The sequence below is a fragment of the Macrosteles quadrilineatus genome, unplaced genomic scaffold (genome assembly GCF_028750875.1).
Source record: "Macrosteles quadrilineatus isolate MER2022 unplaced genomic scaffold, UCM_ALF_1.0 Scaffold_8__2_contigs__length_117827958, whole genome shotgun sequence".
Classification (NCBI taxonomy): Eukaryota; Metazoa; Arthropoda; class Insecta; order Hemiptera; family Cicadellidae; genus Macrosteles; species Macrosteles quadrilineatus.
Genome location: NW_026542601.1, coordinates 77,087,849 through 77,110,171, shown reverse-complemented (window position 1 = coordinate 77,110,171; position 22,323 = coordinate 77,087,849). Strand labels below are relative to the sequence as shown.

The following is a 22,323-nucleotide window of genomic DNA, read 5'->3' as shown; positions in this document are numbered from 1 at the left end:
ATAACCTTAAAAACTCATCTGGCGTAGTTATAACATACACAGAATGAAACCTTGTTTAAATCAGATCTGAACAATACATTTTGCGGAGATATAGACCCTGGGTTGAATCAGTATGGCATTTCAATATTTCAATGGAAATAAAACAACCGGTATCAGTAATCTGACACTTAACGTCTCCCATTAGCTTGCCTACAACCCTTATCATGGGCAAGCAGTGGGAGAAAGTATGGTATTTTATGGCTAGAATCACACAAGTAGCAATAACTCTTGAACCGTAATTTTTACAGCAATGGTGGCTATACCACTGTTTAGAATAAATCACTTAAACTCGTAAATTTTTACAAAAACAATACTTTCTCCATTTACTATGTCTAGGAGGAGAAAGTAAACGGGTATAAAAACCTGATACTGATAAATTTATAAAACATTTGCTAAGACGATATAGTTTTTAAATTTTGCATGACATTTATACATGAAGATTTAGATGTTATTCACGAAAAATAAAGCTATATGCAAAAAAGGAAAGAACAAAAGATCATATAAACATTTTATTGGAAAATAATACAATAGTATCAAAGTATGTAAAAAAGTTATAAAATACATTATATAACTTAGAGAGCAATTACAGTAAGGTTACATGGTTGTATGATGTAAACAACAACTAATAGTGTCATAGGAACAAACTTAACAAGGATTGTCGTGTCTAAATATTTATAGGATCGTCACGGCCGCGAATTCGCCGCGCAAGTTGCATGTCCTTGGCCATTAGTGTGACGCGTCGCGCGTGGATCGCGCACAACATCGAATCTTCGAAGAACTGAGTCATGTACAGCTCGGCAAACTCCTGCAGAGCTTCTAGTGCCAACGTCTGAATCCTGAAATATCATTCAACCATGGTCAATAAAATGTAGGACTTTAGGCTGATTGTTATTCATTTTGAAAAGACATTTCTTCAAAGAATAGTTGAATGTAATATAAAACAAACCATAATGACATACGTTAAATAAAATACAGCCTGAAAATAAAACAAACAAATTGTTGCCTAAAATAAGTCATATCTCTTCTACTTCTAGACTGATAATGGTAGTAAGTGCCTTATGTTGACACAAGTTAATTTTTATGGTCACCACTCACATCCATGTTGTATCCGAAAATGGTATTTTTATCAAAGTGATTTCTCACCTTTACCGCCTAAATACACCCTTTCTTGACCAAAGATTTTTAAAAGAAAAGATCAATGAATTTAGTGTGAAGTGATATATTGTTGGCTATGTTGGCAAAAGTTCATATTTTTTATATGATTCACCATGATGTATATGAATGGCAATGATTTTTTTTTGTATAAAAAAGTAGAACTGTGACTTAACATTTCAGTGGATTTTGTACTTAAAGAGTGGGATTAAAAATCAAATTAACAACCTTCCGAGTGATAGTGTTGTGAGGATAGATTTGCAACTACTGAGCTAAACAGTTACAAAGATAACTCGTCCTAGCAAAGGACTTGCTCTATAAAGAATTGCCAGTGTTATGCTGTGCTCTTTTGTGTATTTACAAGCCTCTGGATTTAATTTTCTCAAGGAAGCTATCTGAATAGAATCATTCCCAAAAAAATTAAATTATTACTTTTATTATAAACCCAGCACTGTTGAAGTTTTTTCATATAAAGCCCCTGGCTTTGTTTAACTAAACCTCTACGGCCAAACCATTTTAACGGTTAAACTTACCTCAACGGTTCACTACCATAAGGGTTCATCTCCATGATGATTTCCTTTACCAGCCGCATGAATGGCAGTTTAGGGATTAACAGCTTCGTTGACTTTTGAAGCGCTCTGATTTCCATTAATGCTCGAGTGCCAGGTCTGAATTTTCTCTTTTCTGCGACCATCTGAAATGAATAAAACAGAATTTCGTAATAATGGTGTAGTTATTTTATGAAATGAAAAATTTTAAGTTTTTTTTAGTTTATTACAACAAGGTAACTAGGTGCACAATTCTAAGGCTCATTTAGTGACAAATATAACAAAATCAGGTAAACTTAATTTAAAAAAAGTGAGTTTTTTAGACATTTGGGTCAATATTTTTGTTTCTCAACCACTAACAAATTTTCAACAAAATACGTTTTATTCGTAATAAAAAAAATAAATCCTCTTGAGTTTCAAAGAAAAAAAACACTCATCATGAAAGGAAGGGATTTTTCAATTTCCACATAATAAATCAATAAGGGCCATACAATATAATAATACCGTACTAAATTAATCCAATAGACAAAACAGGTACTAATTAGATTCAACAATTCATGAAATATTTGTAGAGAAAATCCTAAAAAAATACAGGGTTATTCTAAATGATGGACCCATTTTTAATGCTTTATAATTTTTATACTATTAAACTTAGCGCTATAAAATACACATCAAACCAAAAAGCAACTCAAAGAGTTTATGCCGTCCAAAGACACATCATTTAACAATATCGATCCAACAGAACTGTAGATTTAATTGTACAAAGTTAAAAAGTAATCTCCAACTTTTTTTACCACTAGAAATTTGGAGGTTACTTGACGTTTTTGCAAATAACATTTAAATGGTGAGGAAATCGACCAAAGTGGAAGGTATTATTCCGAAAGAGAATAAAATTTCCTACAATCTACTATTATGCATTTTTTGAAAATACTCAAGAAAGGTACCAAAAATTGCCTCAAAATTAAAAAAAAAAAAATTGAAAATCCCCGTCTTCAATTGTAGACAATAAACATAGCAAACATTAAATTTCACACTTTTTTATTTTAAGCCAAATTTAGGCTACATTTATTGAGTATTTTCAAGATATGCGTAATAGTAGATTGTAGGAAATTTTATTCTCTTACGGAATATTACTTTGGTCGATTTCCTCACCATTTAAAAGTTATTTGCAAAAACGTCAAGTAACCTCCAAATTTCTAGTGGTAAAAAAAGTTGGAGATTAGGTACTTTTTAACTTTGTACAATTAAATCTACAGTTCTGTTGGATCGATATTGTTAAATGATGTGTCTTTTGGAAGGCATAAACTCTTTGAGTTGCTTTTTGGTTTGATGTGTATTTTATAGCGGTAAGTTTAATAGTATAAAAATTATAAAGCATTAAAAATGGGTCCACCATTTAGAATAACCCTGTATAAAGGTGTGACAGGAATAAAAAGTTTTAAGCCTAAACCTCTGCCTGTGAAACTTGCTAAATATATAAATGAATTTTTTTAAATAAATAAGTTAACTTTAAAACGAGAACATTTTAACTAAACAAAATTACATTTGTGTTTAGTAAGTATAGCAGTAAAAAAATTCTAAATACATAGCTAAATTTTGAATGTAAAAACAAAAAGTGATTGCGATTAACCTTCACGATTGAATTCTCAACTTTCGATTCGGGAAGATGAAAAGCAATGTCGGCAAGGTCCCGAGGCCAATGTTGAACAGCTATTTCCATCCATCAGCTGATATTCGATTCATACCTTCTGGCACAATAGGTCTGCAATCATGGTTGCTTGCCAAAACTCCTACAGTATTTGACTGTCTGTCTGGTCGCGTGTTTTGATTGGCCACCGAGTGATTTTCCTAGTTTTGAAATTTAGAAACATAACTTGTAGTCGTTACTGTAGCCCGTCTGTCAGCATTGAAATTAAAGTGTTATAGGCGAATTGAGTGAGTTTCCATTGTAATAACAAGTAAATTAAGTGCAAATAAGCATAGTGAAGATAAACATTTATTTTTATTTTTGATTATAGGCCTAAATATTTAATATTCATAAATATTAAATTTGCTTAAAATTTGACGAAAAACTTTTGGTTGTAGGATTTCCCTGGAAAGTTTTATTTACCAAACTTAAAAATTAAAAAGTTATTACAAAATCTAAATAATCCCAAGTTGTTCGCTGATTTAATAGTTTTTCCAAAATAATTAACTTGAGGCTATGTTGAAAAACAAATATAAAATAAAACAATCTTAATGTATGTGAAAATAGCAAACTTAATATCATTACTACTAAATTACTAAGAACTACATTACCGTTACTAAGTATTAGGCCTACCTTCATTCAAATATGCTTGGTGTAATCATCTTTTATTTTAAGAGGATTACATTTTCTTAAATGGAAGAGCAGGATATGGGATAGGCTGCAGGAAATATGTAAAATTCATAAATTAGTTTATAATATGTCTAGATAAAATACATTCTTAGTAAAGCTTTGAAAGAACTTGTTTGCTGATTCGCTTTAAAATTTAATTGAAAATCCTATACGCTTCGAAACTTATTCATAGTGTGGTTTCTAGTGAAGTGATAAATCCAAGAACAAAAATGGAAACATGACAACATGCAACGGGAGTTACGAAATAATAAATTTAAACCAGGTAAGGATCACTAATATACTAGATACTGCTGTACCGGTATTGTAATAGGAATTAGTCATGATCCCACAACACCACGTAGGTAGGTTACTTACACCATAAATACAAGGGATAGTTCTTACAATAGTAAAATACCCTCGCCACAGCAAACTTGCAGACTAAGCGAATTTACATTTGCCTGAATTGATATACAATGAAATATGTTTGAAAAATCATTAATTCGGTTAAACGAGTACCTAGGTTTGCTGCTACAGGGAGGCTAATAAAGTGTGTTTTTTTGTAAAATATTAAGAGTTTAGTATAAAATAAATAAATAAATTTGCCATTCTTCTCCATAAGAATAATATGGAAATTTTAAATTTACAACTTTATTGAATTTTCTCCGTAACCAATAACCGCACAAAAACACTTCAATATACTATTAAATTACTTATCTTTTTAAGCTAACAAGATATAAGACAAATTTGGTGGTTGAAGTTTTATTTAATTTAAAGAGTTGCCTCATTGGAATTTTACAAAAATATTTCCATAAACAACACAAATTAATTCCCTGTTTGGATGACATTAGATTTAACGAGTACTTAGGTTCACTGCTATGGAGCAGGGGAAAAATTCAGTCAAATACAAAAAAAATTAAAAAAAAATATAGGTGTAACACTGGCATTAATTAGGCCGAAGTAGCCTATTTACTTACAGATTTTGATTTATTGACCGAGGCATTTTTTGAGACCTTTGTGGATTTTTTGCCAATACTTTTTCTGGATTTTGGAGGCAATTTCTTTTTTACACTCCCTCCTAGAGAGTCGACTGAAACACCAGTCGTATCCAGAGATGTCAATGTAGAATTTGTTTTTGGGCTCTTCTCCATGAACAGTTTCTTTCTGAAATGTACATAAAGTGTCATTCGCTGTTCCTAAGTTCCATATTTACTAAGCAGATGCTTAGTAGCTTAATTATTTTGTAACATGAAAAGACAATAAAATACAATCATTAGGCCTACAATAACCAAGCTAACACACAATTAATAGTTAGTGGGATGCACAATTTTCAATGTTCATTGTATGTGAAAAATAACTTAGGCTAACAAAATTAATAGGAAAAAATAACATGATACAATATAATAACAAATATAAGCAAGCAACAGCAATCAGAAAAAAGTTAAAAATCAGTTCATCCAGTTGGTTAAAAAATTTTCAAAAAGGAGCTATCACCCGCCGGCACTTCTTTCACCATATATTTGTTTGGCTCATTAAAGATTTGTAATTAAACTGAGTCAGGCTACAATTGAGCGCCAAATTATTGCCACAAGAATGTTTCCCCTCAAAATGAAGGTTCCTCACTGAAACCAACAATTTATTAAGCGAAGATATGTGACCACATTGGTCGGTTAATACAATTTAGATTACATTTTAGAACTTAATCAGCTAACTAAAACCGCTGACAATCAGTTTGGATTCAGTTCAGTAATGAATATCCAATTGTTATTTCACTTGAAACTAGTCTAGGTAGCCTACTATTTGCCTACAGGGCAGATAAAGATTAATGAGTATTTTATGGCCAAATTATTGGTCTGATGCATTTATTAATTACTTAAACGATTTTATGTTGAAATGTTACCGAAAACCTGTAGCCCCAAAAACACATTAGTTTGTGTTAATTTTTAATGTTTAATGATAGTAAAATGACAACTCTAATGCCAATAAAATTAAAAATTCTCAACCTCTTTCCATGAGAGTTTTTATTGATTCAATCTGGGAACCGTCCGCCTATTTTTTTATCATGTTTTGATTTATTTTATGTACAAAAAAGCAAAATACTGCATAAAATAAGTTAAGTTTTTGGTGGACATAGACGGGGCTATGTCCCGTACTGATAAATTTATAAACTTTCATGTTATGGCTAGCCCCGGGACATAGACACATGTCTAGCCTATGTGAAAGTTCTCAAAATGTCTAATTTAAAACAACTTAGGCTACAAAGAAATATATCTTGTCGGGTCATTCCATATCAAGTGATCAAAATAAAAAATAAAATTTTCCCTTATGTTTTTCATTCTTGTTAGTTTTTGGTTTATTTAATATACACATAAAACCAATTTAAAATTTAGAAAAAAAATATTTTTATCTCCTTTGGTTTTTTTGTAATCTTACTTTAAAGTTCCAAAAAAAGTGTGGTTTTGCGCTTAAAGGGATTTACGTTTTATTTAATATCTCAAGAAAGAATAAAGATTTTAAAGGTAAAACAAAAACCATTCTTTTCAGGATTAAATTAGCTTTAATTTGATATACAACATGACAGTATTTAAAGTAATTAAAATTTCAACCCCCCAAACTCAAAATTTCAAAAGCCAATCCCAAAAAACGCATATGATTAAAAATTTTCAAAAAAATACCAACGATCCTTAATGTTATTAATAATTTATGTCCAAAAATTCAAGTTGGGATCTCAATGGGATCCATATTAAAATAATTTTTTTGTATAAGCCTGCAATGTAAATAGACAAGTCGTAGGCTACAGGGCTAATCGTTACATTCATTAGCTACAAAAATGTCTAAGTAACGTAACATACAATAAAAAGCTCAGTTGTACAATACAAGTACAGTAAGCCTAAAGTGTCTAAAATTTGGTAACTTCACTTTTTAAATAAGATATCAATTTCCTTTGATACAAGCTTCTTTGAGGATGAAGAGCAAGTTAACCCAGATTCAGAAATAATTGCGGAATTGAAAGAAAAATTTCAGAAAACTACAAAAAAAGTGAGAAGTTCTTGAGACTTACAACATTACCTAAAAGTTGGACTGTGAAAAATTGAAATCGAGTTTGGTGTCAGTAATAGGATGGCCAGAAGAGCTAAATCGTTAGTTAAAGAAAAGGGAAATAATGTCATGTCCAGACCCAAAGCCAGGAAACACTTTGGACCAGAATGTTGTAGATAAAGTCAAAGCTTTTTACAACTCTGATGATGTGAGTCGAATTATGCCAGGCAAGAAAGATTTTGTAGTGATGAAAGTAAATGGATAGAAAGAAAATGTGCAAGAGAGACTGGTTTTATTAAATTTAAAAGAATACTTTGAACCGTTCAAAAAAACAGAATCAGCTGTGAAAATTTTTTTCTCAAAGTACGCTGATTTAAGACCGAAGAACTGTATCTTGGCTGGGGGAAATGGAACTGACTCTGTTTGCGTGTGCACAACGCACCAGAATGTAAAAGGAATGATTGTCGGAGGAAAGCTGAAAAAGGTGAAGATTGATGAAGCTACTGATCTTGGCGATTACAAACAATGTTTGTCACAAATAATGTGCCAAGAAAATACCCCTGACTGCTACCTAAACAAATGTGTAAAATGTCCAGGAGCAGGGTGTCCACAAAAAATTTTTCATTAATTTCCATGACTTTCCATGACTATCCATGACCATTTACCATTGATTTCCATGACTCACGAACTTTACACGCAAATTATAATATAACATACACACACAAATATAACTGCCTGGACATGTTATTTTGCAGAAAATACTGGAATATGTAATAACAGATAACAATGGAGTACAATAGGTACAACAATGAACTAAAACAAACCGAAAACTCATAAAATAATACAACTGTAATAAATTGAATTGTCGAACATTTGTGAAAAATCCTGAAAAATGCTACAACAGTCCGGGTTACAGCTGACTAGAGCATTGAATGGTCCCCTCAAATCCATCCATAATTGGAAATTTCCATGACTTTCCATGACTTCTTGCCTATTTCCCTGACTTTCAATGACCAAATTTTTTTTCCATGACTTTCCATGACTATCCCTGACTTTCCAGAATGTGGACACCCTGCAGGAGTATTAAAACCAAAGAACTAAAACTAAAAGAAGTACTTCTGAACCACTTTGAAGAGGGGATGATAGAGACCATCACATACAAACAATGGGTTTCTGTGGATAGGTGTACATTTGAGACATTTTGCGAGACTGTAGAAGAATTTGTGGACAGTTTTTGTGAACAGCTTGTTGAACTAAAGAATCATTCATTCATATCCCGTCAGCAATCCAAGTACTACAAAGATTTGAAAGAAAACATCCAAGAGGATAAAGCAGTTGTAAGTTTGGACTTTTCAGAAAACTACTCTTTTGTGGTCCAAGACGAGGCACAGTCTTTCCACTGGAATAATAACCTCTGAGCTACTGTGCATCCATTTGCTGTTTATTACAATGAGAAAGGAGAAATTAAGTATACAAGCTTTGTAATAATATCAGAATGCTTGATTCACGACTCGGTAGCAGTCCATTTATTTCAATTGATATCTTATTTAAAAAGTGTTAAAAAGTAAATTTTATTACGGTACCAAATTTTAGACACTTTAGGCTTACTGTACTTGTATTGTACAACTGGTTAGGTCTATAGACTATTAGCTTTTTATTGTATATTACATTACTTAAGACATTTTTTGTAGCTAATGAATGTAACTATTAGCCCTGTAGCCTAAGACTTGTCTATTTACATTGCAGGCTTATACAAAAAAATTATTTTAATATGGATCCCGTTGAGATCCCAATTTGAATTTTTGGACATAAATTATTAATAACATTAAGGAGTAATGGTATTTTTTTGAAAATTTTTAATCATATGCGTTTTTGGGATTGGCTTTTGAAATTTTGAGTTTGGGGGGTTGAAATTTTAATTACTTGAAATACTGTCATGTTGTATATCAAATTAAAGGTTATTTAATCCTGAAAAGAATGGTTTTTGTTTTACCTTTCTATCTTTACTCTTTCTTGAGATATTAAATAAAACGTAGATCCCTTAAAGCGCAAAACCGCGCTTTTTTTGGAACTTTAAAATTTTTTTTTTCATATTTAAGCTTCTTTTGCATAGATGTATCTAATGTAAAAAGATCAATCCTGTAAAAAATGGTGAGGTAATTGGTATTTGATCACTTGACATGGATTGACCCTGTCAAATAAGTTATAGCCTAACCCAGTTTGTCCATTAGTCTTATTATAGGCACACCAACCTCAGCCAAAGACAGATTCCTCAAATAAGTTGCACATATTACTTCTGTGCAAAAAAAGTTTGCAGCCTTCAGTTTTCTTTTCCTCTTAAGAGTAAGTAACATGGAGATCTTATAGGCTAAGATACCTAGGCCTACCGTGATTTTAATTTTCTTTGTAACCTTTAATTTTACAGCATCGCTTCAATATAGGCCTACATACCTAATTGTTTTTAAGCTCTTTGAACTTAAAAACCTGCGATGGCTGTTAACATTTCCATGTTTTAAGGGTAAAAATTTGAACCCAATTTTTGAAAATTGCAAAATACTCAGTTCCCATGACCCAATCTAAGTTAACTTACTTAGCTGGCTCGCCAACTCACTCAAGTTTATCCCACCCTACACCTTCAAGCCAAATTTCATCAAAATCTGACCAAAATTTACTCCAGTTAACTTATCCCGTTTACGGACAAAAATAAAAATATCTTAATATAGCCTAACTTAGGCTAAATATCTTAAGATACGTAACTTACGGTGTGTAAACATTTTAACGAATAGTGTTTTTGGCCTCTGGGGACATCAAAATAAAAAATTGAATCGGTCCCAGGTCTAGGTCGTACCATACAACCTAAGTTAATAATAACTTAGGAAGGCCTAATAGGCTGCAAAAATTTGATAGTCCTATCCTAGTGGTAGATAGGCCAACCGGAAGAGAGGCATAACTTAGGCTATAACTTAACTTTGGCATAGGCGTAAAAAATTCAATTCAAGACCTTTCAAAACTGCCTGTAAGCCATCCACTTGTCTTAGTTTAGGCCTATCAATTTAGCCAAGGTCTAGTTAGCTGATGTGGGAATTGAACACATTTTCATAACCAAACTAAATGGAAAAGTCTGACATTCAAAGTCAAGATACTAAATAAATATGGCAGCCTTTCATAATGCAATATTAAAGGCCTAGGCCTTTACAATTTGGTTTCCAACTAGGCCTAGGATATAGGTAGCCTAGGTATTATTATTATCCTAAATACTTACTTGGCTGCCACTTGTACCAACTTTTTATTCTCTAATATTAGAGAATCTGTCTTCCTTCTTACCATCTTAAATAAATACAAACGACTAAGGTTAAGGTTTACGGGAAAATATCAAGTCAATTATTAAACAATGAACGAGGAATGGACTTTTAGGTTTTTAACGAAACGACGTTAGACGTTAGTCTTAAAATTTGAACTGACTAAAATTGACGAATGAAGAAGTTTTATCTTGAAGCTTAAAGTTTTTCTTCTTTCCCTAACAAAATGAATACGAATGTGATTTCTCTCCTTTGCCGCCAAAATCAAAATACACCTTGCTTGACTAAAGATTTCCAAAGAGATTATGAAGTATGGCATACCACCAGGAAAAGATCAATGAATTTTGTGTGAAGTGAAAATATATTTTGTATATATTAATTATTCTCAGAGTGGAGGTGTTTAGGGAAAATTTAAACAAGTGTAAAAAAAACAATTTAAACTATAGAGCAAGCGAATTTATTTCACATTTATATTATTACAAAACATAAAATAGAATTGACCAGTAAAACCTACAGCTTATAATAAATAAGCATTCATATAATCTTTGGTATGACCACGACCGCCTCAAAGGTGGCCGTGAGTATGACTATGTCAAATAACTGTTTACAAAAGGCAGGCATTTTCATTTGTATATTATTCACTCACTAAAAAAAACTTTAATATGTAAATTATATGCCTGTAAGATGATTATTACATTTACTCGGTTTGGTTCTTTTACAACACATCCCATTCACTTTTGTAATGGAGGTTACTGGAGGTAATCGGGAATCTTTAGGTTTGTTGGAAACATAGTTTAGTTTGTGATTGGGTTATCTGGTACTGTCATATAAAGGGGTGTGTTTAATCTATATTAGTGGATATTGCATATCGCGATCGCACCTACAAGCCAGTGTTTTTGCTCACCTGGGGCCCATTTCATAATAAGCTACAAGTTACAAGTTACAACTTGTAACTTGTAATTTCGATTAGATTTGCATTGGGTGATCAGTTGATTTACTAATAATATTAGTTTGTACTTTATTATGAAATGGGCCCCTGTTAGGTGGTTTAGTACTGTAGCTTGTAAACTCGTCCTGTGTAATCGAACCTTTTAATTGTATTATAATGACGATACGATAGATAAAACATAGTTAATATATATGACGATACTTAGGGTGAGTCAATTATAATAGACTTAACTCCAGTTCGGTGTTTTAAGAGACAGTTTTTCCACCGAATAAAGTAATACAACTAAATGGGTAATGACAAAGGAAAAATAAACATCATTCCATGCCATGGTGCTTCTCCTTGTAAATCGAAGTACCCCCCCACCCCCTTTTAGCCCACCTCCTTTTCGAGGGCTTTAAAGTAAGTTTGGGAAAGACAAACTATGATAACTAAGTTTAGAGTAGGAAAAGCTGAAAAATTTTCCCCAAAAGCCGGAACACTTACCATACGGTACATTAATCATACTAAAATTATTAGTCAAACTTGTTACAATTTTATCAACACGATTGTGGTCACCGTATACAATATTTTTATAGAGTCGTGCAACAATTTTAAACACGTGTTAGGGACTAATTCCCGACTAAAGCTAATTCGGGAGATAAACCTTACGGATTGTATACTGAGTATGAGTATTTCATAGCGCTCATGCGGAAATTGTACACTAAAGACTCTGTTTCAACCCGCTAATTGCAATCCCAATTATTGTTATTGCTAATAATAATACCGTGACCGGCCGGTGGTTCAGAGGTTATTTCTCATTCTTCAAAAATAGGATCTACAGTATTCCACAAAGATTATTGTTAGGTACATTTTATATAACAAGAAAGTCTCTTTTGTAGGCAAACGGAACTGACTTTATATTATTGGAGGTCTGCCTCCACTAGAGAATATAGACATATAGAGAACAGAAAATCTAAATAAGTTAATCACTTTAGAGTTTAGAGTAGGGGTTATGCATGAATTTATTGATAAGTGAATTTGAAGATACTGTAGTAGTATTTTAATATAATCAAACTACAACCCTTTCTGAATACTGTATATATTCATCGAAATTTAACCATTTTGTCGGAACGTTGTTAGTTCGACACGAACTTCATATAGTATATGATCTATTTCGCCAAGGGCTGTTTTGGTTGAAAACTAATTACAACTCGCAAAAAATATCTGTGGAGACTGGAGAGTGGAGATACTGGAGAATCGATAGAATTTGTGAGTGACTGAGGCAGACGACAGAACCTCGGTTTTATGTGTCTTGAATCTTGATGACATTCCTATTTTATCCCCGAGTTTGTTGCAGAACAGATCATAATGGGGATGAAACCTCCCCGGTGGTTAGTTAAAGGAGGAACGAAAATTAAGTGCAAGAAAAAAGGAGGACTGTCATATCCATCAAGTTAAATGAATTTGGTGAATATAAATATAAAAATTACTACCGTAGGCTAAAATTTACTTGTATAAAAATTTGTTTCTATCTTTATCAATCGTTAAGAAATTAAAAATAATAATATTCTGATACCTTATCTTATGCCTAGTTGTTGGGCTTTTGAAAACATCCAAGCACAATCTTTTCTCGATTTTAAGCATGGGTGAATTTCATTTCAGAATCTGAACTCGGGGGTGATTATTTTTTCTTGCGGATATTTCTTTGAAGATTGTTATGCCATCGACAAAAGGATTTGTACATTTAAGTTTTAAGTTACATTTCGTCATTATATTTTGGCATTTTTGCCTGGAAGTCAATCAATCAATCATTGAGATAGGCCTCTAATAATGAGGGTTGATAATTTAACTTGTTGTTTAACTTTCACCATAAATCATGTAGCCAATAATACTACCTAACTTAATGTTAATAAATTCGAAGTTAGCAATTTTTACACAAATGTTGTTTTTTGGAAGGTGTTATTATTCCTAAGTAGGTTAGGTCCTAGGTATGTCTATTTTTTTTCGTTGTGACTTGATTGGGGTTGGGGAGGAAGAAATACGGTAACTAGGCCTAAGTCAAGACATTAAAGAATACGTCATATGAAATAACAAACAGTTGTTTGGATAGAGATTTTTTCTCCAAACTGTCACTGATATGTTTACTTCAAAGGCTTTTTACAAATAAAAGGCCTATTACAACTACTTCCGAACATGTAAGTTAACTTATTGTACTTGTTGGCCTATGAAAATCCAAAACCAAGAGGGATTAATAACCTTTTGACCTAAACAACGGACTAAATATATTGCAAGTACAATACATAAAGTTAGTTTGTAATTGTAAACAAAATACAATGACTAACTTTGGTAGATCAGGAAACCAGAGATTCTGCGTGTATCAAACTGTAACTGTAGGGTACTTGAGTTTTTTATATATAGGCTAAGTTAGGACTGGGGAAACTTACAGTTTAGGTAATTGTCGCCAGTTTAGCCCACAATTTAGGCTTCAATTTCTTAAAACAGCGTGTCAGTGGCTGTTGTGACAACTAAAAACTCACAACTGTAGTGGGGGTTCACAGATTTTGCTGTGATTTTGAGTAACTTAGGCTTAATAAACTTATTTATGATGTTGTTATAATCGTATCAGTGGTTCACAGATGCTGAAAAAATCACTTTTCCCATGTGTTGATTTCGGTTTTGATTCATCACTATTTTGCACCCATTGCTGGACTGGACCACCGTAGACCTATGACCCATCTCCTTTTTTTCTTTCTTACAGTCAATATTTTTCCTACAGTAAATTATTTGCTTTATTAGGCCTGGGAAATGTGTAATGTTGAACTACGGTATATACTTAATAATAACTATGTTTGTAACTTAGATATATTTTGTTGCAGGCTAAAATATTCAGTCTTGGTTGTTAGTTTATGCAATGCAAATTTTAACACATTTTAGTGAAAAATTTTCACTGACACAACTGGTAAATTGTATTGTAACTAAAATATTTCGTTGAAAATGTCCAAAACTCAAAAACCTCGTTTTGGTGGGGGGGGGGGGGGAAGCGAGTTGGTCTAGTGTTAGAGCACGGGGCATTGGAGCCCGAGGGTGAATAAAAACAAGTAGGACGAGTATTTACTTACAAGTAAAGTATAACAAGACTTTGGACACTAAATAAACTGGTGTGAATTAAGTGTACAGTTTGCTCGTGAAGGTTTACTTGCGATCCGAGGATATACTTGCAAGTATTTACTCGGATGCCAACTAAGTAACATTAGAAACGCAAGTAAATTCTTGTAGCGGTGCATGAGTACACCAGATGAAACTGCAGATTATGGCTGTATGCAGTATACAAGTACTGTAGATTATTACCAATTTGTGTTGGTTTTTGTTGTTCATGTCTTATTGATTCCGATCAAAATTATGTCCACATGTGCATTTTCCTCATCGTCATTATCTTCTTCGAATGTGTCTTCTACCTCCCAAGCGTCATTCAAATGCTTTGCAATTTTGTCAAGTTACTAGTTTGGGTACAATATTCAGCGCTATTCTCACTTGGCTTGACAATATAGGAAATTACGTTTGAAGTAGAGTCCAAACACTCATTCAATTATTACTCTTTTTTAAGCATGGGTCAAATTAAAATTCCGTTCGTGAGCAATTCTTAATTCATGAAAAAGAGTTTTAATTAGTCAAGGAGTAATTCCATATCCACTTTTACCGTGGAGGCAAATCTCACCATCATAGTTCCTCAATACCACTAAGCCGCCAAATCTTACTGGCATGTACACTGCCTGGCCATTGGGCGCAACACTTGTATTTTTTTCATTGGCGTCACAAGTCATAGCTGCACGTTTATTGGTGTTTGACCTTTTCTGTTAACATATTCCTCATTGAATCCCGAAGGTTTAATTATATGAACATGAGTACAGTTTTTCAATACCAATGCGGAATTTTGATGCCCATAGCTTCATACATTTCCATAGTACTAGACAATTCAATCCAATCTTCTGACTTCACTACTATCTGGTCCAATAATGGCAAATGTTTTGCAAACAGTAGGCCTACTTCTTTTCATTCCAATATCGTTAGTGACCTCACTTTGATACTCCGGGTCACTGACCTTTCGGAAACAAATTTCCATTTTTTCAGTGACATTCATCCTCCACCTCGAGTATCATCTGTGTGCTCATCAAGGAAGTAAGTTTAAAAAAAATCCTCACTTTTGCTATTGAACCATTGTATTCTCTTAGATTGATCGGAACTTACATTTTGCCGTCGTCCGTAGTATTTAACTCAACTCAAATTCATAAATGCACCCATCGTACACATGCGAGTACGACTGACAAGTCTGGGGTCAGGCAAACTTGCCACTGTGCAAGTATTCACTTGGCCTGGGAGTATATACTTGCGCTTATTCACACCAATTTAGGCGTTTTTCAGGGGTATTCACTCGCAAGTAAAAGTAACTTGTTTTATTCACTACATTTTAGATTTTACTTCTCTTTTGAAAATTATAATTACCGTATTTACTTGCCCTACTCGTTTTTATTTACCCGGCCCAATGAATTTTATCTATGTGATAGTGCCGCGATCCTCTGGGACTAGTCCAAAGTGATGTGTAAAACAGTTCCAGGCTAGAATCCACCATCCTGGGATGTGAAGGTGGGACAAAAAAAACATTGTATTAAATACATCGATATTTTAAACATTAAACCAACCAATTCTCAAATTTTTACTTTTAATAATTCTCATAATACAATTTAACTAAGAGGACAGCTCAATTTGAAATGTAAACTAGATTTTCAAGACACTATTTGAAATGAAGTGTTGAATGTGGGTTAGATCGTGGGGAGGTGTGAGGAGGGGGGAGCAAAGATTAGAGGTTGAAGTCGGTCAAAAAGAGGATCAAAGTTTCAAGGGTTGTATTTTACTCTGCAATGACACTGTAGTGCTGCAACATCAAGACGAGGTTGCTTCTAGCAATATGTTACACTTCAGTTATTACTTTTTAGTAAGTTTGCCATATCTATTAAATTTCACTCTTTTCGTTATTTTTTAAAGTGTATCTTTAACATGGCAATGTGAAACATTACAGCATCCTTATAATTATAGTATAGAGGAAACCTTATTGTTAACAGATATGTAAGCCTGTTCACTAAGTCTTAGTTCTTTTTACCTTGGCAAAACTATGTTATTATACAAGCAGTCTCACTATTTTGTAATTTAAAATATTTATTATTTTTTATTGTTACGGTGTTTTAAAATTTCCAAATCATTTTTTCACTTTGAATCCTAATGACAAACAGCTAAATGATAGTAATAATACAATGATAACCCCACCGCAGCAAACCTGCAGACTAAGCGAATTTTCATTTACCTGACTAAATTCCTACTGAAATAATTCGTTAACATTTTCAGATTTATCAAATAACATTTATTTTAATGATTACTTTCAAGTTTGCTTCTACAGGGAAGGTAATAAGTGTATTTTTTTTTTTTATTGAAATATCGATAGTTTAGTATAAAAAACAAATTTACCAAATCCAATGAAAATATATCCAAAAACAAGCAAACTACAACAGCTTATTATTATAAAAAAAATTACATAATAATTTTAAATTTACTGTAAAAAAATGCTTTTACTGTTAGGGTTCAGAAATGCCAACATAGGTACTAAATTATTTGTTTTTAATCTTTACAAAATATTCCGGAAAGAAGTTGGAAAATGTTTTGTTTTGAAGGTCAAAAACGAGAAAAACATATTTTTACCCCACTAAACCCACAATAAACCGCATTCCCATGGTCCGATCATGATGGTTTGTGAACTCATTTGAATAAACGCAAGTTTACTTGTTTGTACCAAATTTAATCAAAATCGGATAATTTGTACATAAGTTATTGTGCTAACAGACACATGTTTATATATATTAGCCTAATTTGAGCGGGTGGGTTTTTTGGCATCTGGGGACATCAAAACCAAAAAAGTAAATCAGTCCCGAATCTAGGTCTTACCATAATTAGTGAGGTCAGTTATCAAAAGATTTAAACAACTTTTGAAAGGAATAGTCTAGCTTATTTAAAATGTATTTTAGTTCAGAAAGGTTTTAAGACCTATCAATCTTTAACAGGAGCGGGTTGTTAATTCTCCATTTTACTTTCCCAGTGCATTTTTTCCTATTTTCTCCTGTTACCACTACAAGTCAAACTTATCAACAGTCTAGTATTGTCCCCTGACTTAACTTGTAAAATTTCGCTGAGATGTGATTTACTTAACGGAGGTTTTTGAATTATTAAGTCCATTATTGTTGTCCCTGTCCCCCAGTAACGGGACAAAAGCTAAAACTAGGATGTATGGCAAGTCTTAGGATAAGGTATAGTTTACTTTGAAACACTGTGGTTGGTTTTTTTCCTTCGTGATTTAAGGGAGACACACAAAACACAGTATTATTTACTCTTATTGTTAAGCTGTAATCATTTGCTGTTTGTTACAGAATCCATCCTCTTCGGCCAGCACAGCTTCATCTTCGCGGCTAAGAACAGTCCGGGCCAAATCCGGATCACTCAGCTTTATTTCCTCGAAATATGAGGTAGGCCTTTGCCTCAATTGTTTAAAATAAGCATTTGTTTACTCAAGCGTACTGGGTACTGCTTTAGTTTCTTTGTTAGCTAAATTTTTCTCTTTGGCTTTAATTATTATATATTTGTTCATCAGAAACAACTTAATAAACAGTTGTATTAGACAATGGAAGAAAATTATCACTGGGCAGTTTTTGTAATAATGAACTAACACAAATTCCAGACTATAAAAATTAGTGATGGCACCAATAATAATTTATCCATTTTCTGAAATTAACTGCAATTTTTTCCACTGTTAAAATTTAACTAAAAAATGTCTCTTGTAAGTTGATCCTGAGAAAAGTTGACTGACTTTTTTATGATTGATCAAGCTGCCTTGATTATTGGATTTCTTACTAAATGAGTAAAAGCAAAAATGAGTTGTAACCGGCTGTCTTTAACCAGTAACAAAGCTATCTCATTAATTTAAAACTCGTACACGCACCTTGGTATGTCCAGGTTGTCTGAATCTATTCTGACTATGCTTTAAAATATAGACTCTTTTATTCTATGGCTTTAACTTTACTTAATACCCTGCCTTCTTGAAACACTACTGAACTAGTAAATCTACTTATGATTTTAGATTGAATGAAAGTTTATAGAAATCCATTTGGGTTGATCTGGGGTGTAGCCTAAAGGATTACACACATTAAGTTCTTCATTAAATTACATTTTTATTTGTTTTCTGATTTATAAACATTTTACTTGTCCCAATACTTTGCTCACTTGAATGACTACGAAGCAATGCAAAATGTTTAAGCTATTTTAAAACTATAGTCTATAGTATAGTCTATTTTATACTAAGTCTATTTTTATTGAGTTTCAATCAATAGGAGATTATCTGTGGGTAAAATTAATTTTACGTGTAAAATGTTATAAATAATTAGAATCTGAAATGTGAATACAAGTTGCTGATTATAATTGTTTTCCAGAGTTTGGATTATGACACTTGCGAGAACAAACTTCTGGTCGATGAGGAGAGGACTCGCGGATATCCGTATGTTATACAGGTAAGCTACAATACGACGTGACTGCTTACTTTATTAGTTTTCTCGTTGTAATCTTCAGCAAATTTTCACAATTGATTTTCCGGAATATTTAAAGATTTTAAGTTTAAAACATATTCTTTGACATTTCTAATGGAGTGGGAATGATAATAAATTACTTTATGTCCTTAAACAGAGGATGTTTCTTTTATGGAGTTCCAAATGCTTCTGGAAAGGAGTTTCTGAAAAAGATAAAGATTCTTGGTGTAGAGTTTAGCATAGTGTTTAATATGTGTTTTTTTCTGTTTTTTTCCAATGGCTATAGCATATTTCATGAAGATATTGTGGTGATATTCTTAAGCCTCATAACACATTAAAAGTATATCTAAAATTTGTCCATGTAGACGTCATTTTATTTATTCCTTTGGAAAAACTAGTAGTAGGGCCTAATGGTGTAAAATACGATAATGGTGGAATTTTTTCCTCAGAAATGTTTTTTTGTAAGTGTTTAATGCTGTTTCTTATGCATTTTGTTTTGAGTGGTTTTTACAATCAAAGGATAACTACAGTATCTGATATCTTGTACAAGCAAATGGCCATGTTGGTCGGTGTATAAGTCTGCTGATCGTAGCTATAAGTCAGATTTGTTCTTTTCTTTCATACAAATTACGGTATCTTAAAACAATTTGTAGCAAATAAATAAGTATTGACCGTTTGCAGGTTTGCTCCCAATCTCTTAAATTTGCCGGGTTTAATTACATTTAGTTTTTAACAATTGATAGAAATGTTTTCATATTTACAATTAAGTTTGTAATATTTCCTGTGAGTTGTATCACAGCCAATGTCGGACTATCGATAGTGTTGCGAATGAATGTTCTTCTCTGTTCCAGACTGATGTTGCGAGATGGTTTTTGTTCTTCCTGATCGGACTATTCACTGCTGCCATCGGTGTGTTTGTGGATATCGCGATCGCACAGATAGCTGACTATAAATACTCTTATCTTAGAAGCGGTATCCTTTACTAGTATTTTAGTTTGAGTGGAATGCTTGTTTATTATTTACAGTATTTGAATACCTGGTAATAGTCTACAATTATTTTTAACATTCAGTAGCATCATGCAGATTTAAATTTGCCTTGAGTGGTGTGGAAAATTAGAGTTGGTTGTAGATTGTTTTCCAAAAATGCTACCAGCAACCTTTCTTGTTGCTTGGGTTGTTGCCATTACTTAATGCGTTAAAGTTGAAGAAAACCTGGTACCTCTTAGGCTAAAAAGAATTAAAAATCAATTGCCTGAAGGAATTTAACTAAAATAGCTTAATTGTATGCATGATGTAGAGATAATTGATTGTTTATCTTAGTTTGAAATTATTAACCATTGATAATGTGCTACATTGACAAATTAATGTTTGTAATTGATACAAAAATATTAATAGTTGCTGGTATTCTGAAACACTAAAGGTTTTGTACATTATTTAAATAGGTCTATAGTAATGTATATCTGTATTATCAGTATTATATCAGTTATCTTTACCTAATGTTTTACTTTGTATAAAAGAAAACATTTGGTTATTTTGAACAGAAAGAATGGACTATTCTACATTAGATTCATTCAATGCAAATACTGAAAAATAACAATCCGATTGTTCATAGTAAAGCACCAACTTCCGGTGTCATTAATATAAATGTTAGTAAAGTTAATTTAAAAGCCATTCAGTTCTGAGTTCTACCAAAATTGGACTTTTGAAAGATTGTACTTGGTCAAATGTGTGGGGGCCGTATTTGATGATCTATTTAAAGGAATACCTAATTTGGAATGGCAAACGTTCAAGAGCATTGTTTCCCAACAGCTTGTCGTAGTGATTTTCTGCCACAAAAATAGAGTGTAAAAGTTCAAAAATTACCTTGTTTTTTTCAGTAATAGGTCTTACCGGTACTAAAATAGTCCCACTGTTGGTTCCAATATTTAAGATTTTTGTCTTGGTTATCTTTATTAATTTTAGTACAAAGTTGTGCATTTTACACTTATTTGCATTCTTTTATGTATTTAGGCCTAATCTCTTTTCCATGCATATACATTTATTTATTGGAGTTTAATGTTGATTATGTAATTTCATTGCTTTTTAGATACTTTGTCAGAAATGTCTAGAAAAATGCACTAACACAGAGCAAAGTAGAATAAGCTACAGGTTTAATAAAATGGGTTTAACCAGTTGTTTTATAAGGCCAGTGATAGTTTACGATAATAGGCTTTATGTAGAATCTACCCTATCTATTGCAATTGGAAAAATACTATTTATTTTTAATGATAAATTATGTTATTATTGTTTTATTTTAAGTTTTTATAGATATATTCCACTATTGTGTTGTTATTTGCATCAACATTCTCCCTGTTAAATGTGTTACAAGATTTTTCAACATTTTACTAATTTAGAGTCGGCTTTAACATGTCACAATGGTTTTAATGCAAATTGTTGACATTTCACTGATTTATCACTTTTCTCATTTCACTGTTGTCGTGTTGCCTCCTTGACTCTGACCACAGTTATGAACGAATGTGTCGCCAACCAATGTTTCTACAAGACCTACTTTGTGTGGCTCGGTCTTGTCATGTTTCCTGTTATGGTCGCTTCTATTCTTGTTGTATACGTAGAGGTAAGTTGTGTTTTAAAAATCTATAACCAACCCTACATATTTGATATAAGAACAAGTTACAAAGAAATTTCACCCTTCATGTCTTTATATTCTACTGGAGTAAATTTAGTACTATTTTACACGTGTCCGGATAATATTTTACGTTGGGTCTTAGTTTGAACCTTTTGACAACAGACAGAAATAATGTTTTTATTATTGTTCTTCAAAGAGTTTAAAGATGTTGTTGAAATTAAAAACTGCAGACCACAACTTTGCATAAATAATAACTTTGTATGGTAATAATTTTTTTGTTTGATTCATTGCAACTGGATTTCTTTCTCCTCAAATTGGTTTGGAGGCAATCATAGTTTCAAATGCAATTAAAACCTGAGCTTGCAGTTTGTAGTGATTGATAAACAATGTTACTAAAATTGTAAATATAATTTTTTTTCAACCCATAAACAAATTGTAGTCGACACAATAGCACAATAGAATTCTGCGTTTGGCACGCATTCAATGGATGCAAAGGAAGAAAACAAATCCGTGGACAAATACAAATAACGCTGGCAGTGAGGTTAATCAATATCAGGTGGTGTTGGTGCAATTCAGGTGGCGGTGGCGATTAACAACAGCTGGCACGGTGCCATGATTGCTCTTGATTGACCCTTGTGTCCACTTTGCCCACATGAACATAAACACAGTCCGGTTACTCTCAAACGTCGTTTATTTTAATCACTTTTTCCTGATTAAAGT

General features: G+C 32.5%; 2 protein-coding genes across 7 annotated transcripts in view; one reads left to right on the top strand and one right to left on the bottom strand.

Annotated features, from left to right (window-relative positions):
* Positions 1 to 542: 542 nt before the first annotated feature.
* LOC129000253 (uncharacterized) lies at positions 543 to 10,560 on the bottom strand. 2 transcript variants are annotated; one of them, XM_054427214.1, is made up of 4 exons: positions 10,394 to 10,560; positions 5,070 to 5,256; positions 1,725 to 1,885; positions 543 to 875 (listed from the first exon to the last, which is right to left on the bottom strand). In XM_054427214.1, exons 1-4 carry the CDS (start codon positions 10,456 to 10,458, stop codon positions 704 to 706), a joined length of 585 nt encoding a protein of 194 aa, XP_054283189.1. In that variant the 5' UTR covers positions 10,459 to 10,560; the 3' UTR covers positions 543 to 703. The 2 variants fall into 2 exon arrangements, with proteins under 2 accessions (XP_054283189.1, XP_054283190.1); XM_054427215.1 differs by lacking the exon at positions 10,394 to 10,560 and adding an exon at positions 4,060 to 4,144 and having other exon boundaries at positions 5,070 to 5,160.
* The window catches only part of LOC129000244 (H(+)/Cl(-) exchange transporter 7-like), a 59,994-nt gene continuing 41,230 nt past the window's right edge, over positions 3,560 to 22,323 (top strand). For 4 of the 5 annotated variants that reach the window (XR_008491351.1, XM_054427202.1, XM_054427200.1 and 1 more), the window contains exons 1-6: positions 3,560 to 3,674; positions 4,301 to 4,378; positions 17,829 to 17,924; positions 18,885 to 18,962; positions 19,829 to 19,949; positions 21,482 to 21,591. Coding sequence is in view for 4 of the 5 variants with exons in the window: in XM_054427202.1 (XP_054283177.1) it covers positions 4,334 to 4,378; positions 17,829 to 17,924; positions 18,885 to 18,962; positions 19,829 to 19,949; positions 21,482 to 21,591 (450 nt within the window). In the remaining variant the exon portion in view is untranslated. Of the gene's footprint in view, positions 3,675 to 4,300; positions 4,379 to 12,715; positions 12,826 to 17,828; positions 17,925 to 18,884; positions 18,963 to 19,828; positions 19,950 to 21,481; positions 21,592 to 22,323 lie in introns of all 5 variants that reach the window. The other variant, XM_054427201.1, reaches the window with a different exon arrangement.